At 31.9% G+C, this 7,730-nt stretch overlaps 1 protein-coding gene across 1 annotated transcript; it reads right to left on the reverse strand.

Moving 5' to 3' along the window:
- Nucleotides 1-745: 745 nt before the first annotated feature.
- Nucleotides 746-1,339, reverse strand: LOC145046263 (glutathione S-transferase T3-like). Its single transcript, XM_078994558.1, has one exon. The coding sequence runs from the start codon at nt 1,337-1,339 to the stop codon at nt 746-748; it is 594 nt and encodes a 197-aa protein (XP_078850684.1).
- Nucleotides 1,340-7,730: the final 6,391 nt, after the last annotated feature.

A 7,730-nucleotide genomic window follows, 5' to 3' on the forward strand; every position in this document is an offset into this window, starting at 1 on the left:
TAAATTTTATAGTTTTGTACATTTGTTGCCATAGATTTTAAAAGAGAAAATGTCATATTAAATAATCAAATTTATCATGTTTATATCAAATTTGTCATGTTTATTTTAAAATGTCACCTATTTATTTATTTATTTATTATTATTTTTTTATATTAAGAGAATGAAGTCATATTTTTCTATTTTAAAATATCTTTATGTGACATGATACGGGATTGATAGATAGTATGAGTGCCTAAGATCATTCGTTATATCCACCACTAACCACTATAAGATGAGTATCATATTATCACCATATTCCCTATCATTAATCATAGGATACCTACCAGTAAGACAACAGTTCACCTTATTTATTAATTAAATTTATATATATTAAAATACTAGTTTTCATTAATTTAAAATACCAAATTACATTAATTAAAATAAAAATAACATTAAAAATAAAAATTACGTTAATTAAAATAAAAATAACATTAAAAATAAAACACCTAAAATTACCAAGCTTAACTAAAAAAATTGTCCCCTATTCCTATGTTAGACTCGAACGGACTCCTTCATCGTGAGAAATAGCTCAAAATCTTCACCTTCGAGGTCGTCCGCTTTCATTTTCAAGATTTCTATATCAAATTTTGTTTGAATCACCGATTGTGTTTTTATCATTTTTTGTTCTACCCGACTCAACATCTCTACCTTCGTTTCTTGAACGTGCAGATAACGATCAAATTTCTCTCCAAATTGATCCATAAAACTAGATCCCGAAGTCGTTTAAGCTGCTTTTTTGCTTTATTTTTCCAATGGACCGACGAAGAGGTTGCTCGTCTTCAAGATCGAGTGGATCATCGTTGATGTCGAAATGTGTTTGCTTGTTTGATTGTTGAGACGTTGCATCAGGGTTTCTTGCACGTTTTGAAATGGAAGATTGTGAACTTTCTTCTGTTTGCTCTTTCCATTTCGGAGCATTTTTCAACTTTAGCCAATGTTTCACATATGGAAAAGCTTTGCGGGTTGGTGTTATTTTTTCAAATTGGTCCAAAACAGCCTTGAAGACATCAAAATCGTTTGACCCGTTTTTTCGTATGTTTAGGAGGTTGTTGTAAATTCCTTCAAATTCGGTGCATTTTCGTCGAATATCACGCCACTTCAAGCTAATTTGATCGGGATTTCGGCTTTCACTTCCCGTTAGCTCATAAAACACCGCGCAAACTTTCTCCCAAAAACAACCGAACGTTTGACTATCGCGTGCGATTAGGTCTTGGGAAGCCGAAATCCATGCCTTGGTTAGCTTTTCTTTTTCCTCTTTTGTCAATAGGACCCTTTCTTGGGTGGTGTTGGGTCGGGCCATTTTTTTTATAAGGTTGAGGTGGTGGTGAAGGTTGAGTTTCTGAAACAAAATCCGACAAATGAAGGGGTTGTGATGGTTGTGGTTATGTTTGAAATTGTTGGTGTTGGAGTTGTTGTTGGAATTGTTGGAAAGCTTGATATTATTGAAGTTGTTGTTGTTGGAAGGTCGGGAAAGTTTGATATTGTTGTTGGAAAAGTGTTGTTTATTGGATACAGGAATCGGTTTGAAGCAAATTGACAAAACCACCTTGAGGTGATTCCATGGTTGGGAATTGGCGAGGGGTTGTGTCTAATGCAAAAACGTTATCGGGTTTGCAATTTCTAAATTTTGGGGGGTGTTTTGGTTGGGATACATGGTTTTAGTTGTGGAAATATTATATGTATTTTGTATATAGAATGAGAAAAGAATGGTGTAAGAAATAAGAGTTGGAAGAATGTATTTATCTGTAAAATTGGTATGTAAAAAGTGTTATTTAAAAAAAATTAAAAATTTTGGCATTGGAAACGGCTAGTTAGGGTCGGCTCAACCAATTTGGGGCTCAAAGTGACCCAAATTTGGGGCCCTTTGATATTTAATATAGTTAATGTTATAACCCTCATTCTTTATCTAGGCTTGGGACCAGTAATAATAAACTAAAAAAATTTATAAATGGCGGAGTTATTTTTTTTTTTTTATTATGTATATGTTTTTTTTGAATATATTTAAGACATAAAGTTAATTTTTCTAGCTTTATTAAATGCAAATTCTTTAACAAAATTTTCATAATCAATTTCTTTAACTAGCAAATCCATTTAATATTTCTTGTAACATTGTAGATCTTAAAACGGCTTAAATTAACCATCCATATGATCAAGTTTAATAATTAGATTCTATCTTTACACAATTTTCCCGGTGTATCATATAACATCGTTTTTACAATTTCATTATACAACTTGTTTAATTAATACAGTTTCTAGGATATATATTTATAGATTGAACAAAGTTAATTAGAATAAAAAGGAAAACATACTAAACATGTTAAAATTTTAAATATTAAACACATAAAGGATAAAAGTAAAAAGTGACGACTAGCATATATTATTGTGCAGTGTGCACCATCTATCCATCAAGGAAATAATATCATATCTTTTCTTAAAATTTCTAATTTCTTTACACAAACACTATCCCACTGTAATAAAAAGATACAAATGGGAAAAAAGAAGTCTGGTGTAAAATTACAACTAATCAAGACCACATAGGTGTAATGGAGAGGCCATAATCCAACTATGACGGAAGCAGGAGATGATAGTTAAGGGCTATAGGTTTAAGGTTTTAATTTTGAGCCGTTTTTCTGTTTCTTTTATATCTTGATGGACGAAAGTTATTTAATTTTGGTAGAATATCTTCATCTCCTTTGTATTAGGATATTTAGGTATTTTGAAATTCTTGTTTTTATTTTGATGGAGCCTTGTTCTTGTAAGCTTCTGTGAAAGATGTCTTTCTTTTTAGGATTAACTCAATGTATTAACATGGTGGAGATGTTCAAGATAGTGAAAAAACAACACATGTTAACATATATTACTGTTTATGGCGAAGGCTTCAATGGAGAAGGAAGAAGTCGAACAACAGATGGAACTTGGAAGGATCCTTGTGTCGTGAATCAGACGAAGTATTTCAATAGTGGTTCACACTTCATAAAATCCGTATGAAAAATTGAAGAATGGAGAGGAAGAAGATCAAGCGTTGGTTTTTTTTGGTTTAGGCGCCTTAGTCGATTAGGGAATATGGATATACATGGACCCCTTGGTTTGTGGGGCCCTCTAGATGTGGGGACCCTAAGCCCTAACTTTGTTTCAATAAACATAAGGTCGGACCTACGACTAGTCAAAAGGTCAAGAAGGGAAATAACCCTATTGGGTGTTACATTTTGTGGCTGATAAAACGAAGGACAACAACGACAACCTACCACGACTGGCCGAGATAGTGTGCATGGTCGTGGTCGTGGTACACGTCAACCACGGACACCTCCATGCTAAGTATATTGGATAGTCTAATCGCACTCTCTTGTTCTTCTTCTCCATTCCATATCTCTGCAACTTGAATGAAGATCCAAACTCACATAAACACACACACACATACATACATACACACACACACACACACTCTCTCTCTCTCTCTCTCTCTCTCTCTCTCTCTCTCTCTCTCTCTCTCTCTCTCTCTCTCTCTCTCTCTCTCTCTCTCTCTCTCTCTCTCTCAAGTTATTAACAAAGAGCTCGTGCATCTATTTTCTCTCAAGGCGTTCTATCTCGAATCAACAAATTTATTTGTGGAATTTTAGGCACCGGAGAACATTTGGTACAATTAGGAATCCTAATGTCCCAGAAAAGCTAGTCCTCAAAAACTGAAAACAAAACCTTTGAATCAGATCTCTTTAAAACCACAGGAGATTGCATAGGTATGATAAGCAGAACATGCAAAAAAACCCACAAAATGGGATTAAGGACAAAGCAACGATGATAATAGACATGAAGAGCATTGTTTTCTATGAAAAAATTGAGGGATCTACGAAGAAAACTTCTCCCGTTAGAGAAGTTGACGTGGTGGTCAAAACTCCGGTTAGACTGTCGTTTTCGACCAAACCTGTTAGAATTCCAAGGACACTGTGTCTTAGTGATAAAAAATGTAGCAGTTTCCAGTTTGATAGTCTAGAGACGATGTCATATTGGCTTGGTCAGATCAAATCGGCGAAGCTCATTGGCAAGCATTTGGTCTCCACTGCTTTCTTCCGGCTCACTAATGATTGCAAAGTAGAGGTTTTTCCATTAAACCCTTCGTTTATGTTGTAGCGTTTTCCCTTTCTCAATGGTAATCAACTAAACATTATATATATATATATATATATATATATATATATATATATATATATATATATATATATATATATATATATATATATATATATATATATATATAAAGAGAGAGAGATAGGTATGTTCAATTGAGAACATTTTTTAGTATATGAGTTCCAAAAACACGCTCGTTTGTTTTCCAGCCACAAGTTTCGACCACTAATTTTAAATTTTAAAATCTAAAAAATTATACATGATACGTCATTCACACACACACACACTCTTTCTTTCTTTCTTTCTTTCTTTATTTATTTATTTCTTTCTTTCTTTGTCTCTCTCTCTCTCTCTCACATATACTTTCTCTCTCCTTCCCCTCTCTCATCTTGAAGGTAAATCGGAATCAATCAATTTAGGGAGAATGGAGGAGTAATTGATCAGAAGAAGATGAATATGTTGCACAACTGTAATTCCCCCTCATCTTTTACCACCTCTGTTGATTTCACATAGGGAAAAACACTCAAATTTATGTTCTCCAGTCTTCAAGCTCTCCAAGTACTTATCTATTCTCTTTGCTCCATGTCACCGTACGCACACTAAACTATACATTTGCAAATGTAATCCTCCATTTTCATATAATAAGAAAGTGGGGGAAAACATGTTGAACAAAGAAAATAACGTTTATAATTATTTTAATGATAGCAGACCAAAAGCAAAGTAAAAGTCTAGTAACTTCACATCCCCAGTAAAATCAGTTTTATCTGATAAGAAGACTGTATCCATGTTTGAAGTTGGATTGGATTTTATTAGAGAGTTAATGATCACTAAAGGATATCATGCACATAATGTGTTTTTCATATTGTCTGAAAGAACCTAATAAGTGTAAAAGTGGCATTTTATGTGAAAATCCTAAACTTTGAACCCTCATTAAGCCAAACATTAAGGTCCTTAGGGTAAATTGAATTTCACATCACAATATCCTAATGAGTAACCAACAATCATGTTAAAAATGATAAAATTAAGTCTTAAGCATTAAGTACTTAATAGAACACCAAAAGTGATTTAAAAGCTATTATGATCAAATTTCCCAAATTTGTCCTCCAACTTCTATAATCCGTGCAAGTTAGTAGGAACACCTAAAAATCATGAGACTTAATTTTTATGAAAATATTATTGTGTCTAGTTTCTTCAAACTTTGAATCACATTTCAAAATTCCAAATCATTGAGGGGTAAAAATGGCAATCTTCTCAGTTTGGTCCATGCTGTCACAGATTTCATGCATTGTCTTCAAAAAATCATAATAAATTCATCACAACTCCAAATGCCACAATTCCAAAGCCTATAGTTATATATGGATGTATAGTTTCCTACATATAAAGGGTTTGATTTATTTCTTAGTATAATTGTACAATTTATTCCAATAGTGATGAGCGGTCCAGAATGTGATAGCTTAAAGTTACTAACTTGTAAATTTAATATAAAATCAACCAAAAATCATCAGAATGATATCTTTATATTTATGAAAATATAAAAGAAGGAACTTTACCAATATTATTTTATCAAAATTTAAGAATTGGTTGAAAGGTAAGAAAATAGATCCCAAAAGAGCACTACAATCAAAGAGAAAATAAGAAAATATATACATAAGTTTTATAAAAGTAATACAACAAAGTGATGGGTTTTGGTCATAAGACATCCTATGTGCTCATACAAACCCTAATGCTAGGATCTAGGTTTCTCTATTGTACATGCAAGTTATCCAAGACTATAAACCCTAATTCTAGCATTCAAGTAATCATATTAACATAAGAATAGGTTTATAATGTTACCTTGATTGTTATGTAGCAATAGCAATCCCAATTCCTCCTTGAATTGAATTTGGAAGGCTTAGAGTCACAAGTGTCACTCCTCTAATGGTTCACAAACACCATAAGCAAGAGGATGAAGAGGAGAGAGGTTGGAGGCTGCCAAAAAACATGTGTAAACCCTTACAATAAGCTTAGCCACGTTTTTGAGCCTTAAGGGGTCTTTATATAGTTGGGCTATTAGGGTTATCTAATAAGGAAACCCTAATTTGGATGCTTAAGCCCTAAGCAACCCATAGACTCCTTTAATTAAGCCCATGGATGATTTCCTTATGGGTTTCCCATTAGAATTCGTCCATCCCTTAATACAAGGCAATCCATGGCCCAAATTGCAATTATCTTATAATTACAATTCCAGTCCCTTAAGTTTAATTAATCTCTTTTAATCACAAAACTAATTACCAATTAATTATTGACTAATATTAATTAAACAATATGATTTCTCCTTTAATATATTATTCCCATAATATATTAATAAATCATATTTAATCCTTTCTCTCCATAATTCATCCTATCAAGTTGCTTTGGTGAAGGCAACCCAAAAGGACCATGCACCATCGGGTCAAGTACATACCAAAATAGTTATGGACTTAGACACTAATCCAACACAAAGCACAAGCTAAATGATGTTATGATTGTTGTGTAGGTTCTTAGAAAGGAAAGGATCAATTTTTCTCATGCTAGGTGATTTTTAAGTTCAAGGAGGCGAGTTACACTAACTCTCCTATTATGTAGGTATTATTTGTTTTATGATATTGTTTATGTTTACCCTAATCTAGTAGAGTGAATAAGGAAAGACAAAATGTAGTTTGTTTTTTAGTGTGAAATGAAGACAAGATTCATTTCCGCATTCTCAATTCGTTAATTTTTCTCGTGTATGAAATCACATATGATTATATGATTTAATCACATATAACTTATATGCATAAGATTCATTTTTGTGTTTTCGATTCAATAGTTGTTCTTTGTCCATATTAATCATATGTGATTAAATATATAAAATGACATATGATTAAATACATGATAACAACTATTGAATTGAGAACTAGAACTTGAATCTTATTCACATAAATCATATGTGATTAGATACGTATAATCACATGTGATTAAATACACAAGAACAACTATTGAATCGAGAACACAAAAATGAATATTGTCCACATAAATCATATGCGATAAGATACATATAATAACATGTGATTATGTGTATCTAATCACATATGATTTATGGGGCTAATATTCATTTTCGCATTCTTGATTCAATAATTGTCTTTTTTCCACTTTAATCATATGTGATTAATTACATTTAATAAGATGTGATTATATGTTTCTAAACACATATAATTTTATTTGGAAAAAATGAATATTGTCTATATAAATCATATGTGATTAGATACATACAATCACATGTGATTATATACATGATAAACAAATATTGAACCAAGAACACAAAAACAAATCATTATCCAAAATAATCATATGCGACTAAATACATCTAATCACATGTGATTATATGAATCTAATCACATATGATTTATGTGGACACCTCAAATCATGTATGATTATAGGTATTTTATCACATGTGATTATCTGTTTAATCCACCTCAAATCATATGTGATTATATACATATAATCATATGTGATTAAATACATAAAAGCAATTATTCAATCGAAACAGCAAAAATAAATATATTTTACAT

Source organism: Lactuca saligna, chromosome 5 (genome assembly GCF_052625555.1).
Source record: "Lactuca saligna cultivar CGN05327 chromosome 5, ASM5262555v1, whole genome shotgun sequence".
NCBI classification, from domain to species: Eukaryota; Viridiplantae; Streptophyta; class Magnoliopsida; order Asterales; family Asteraceae; genus Lactuca; species Lactuca saligna.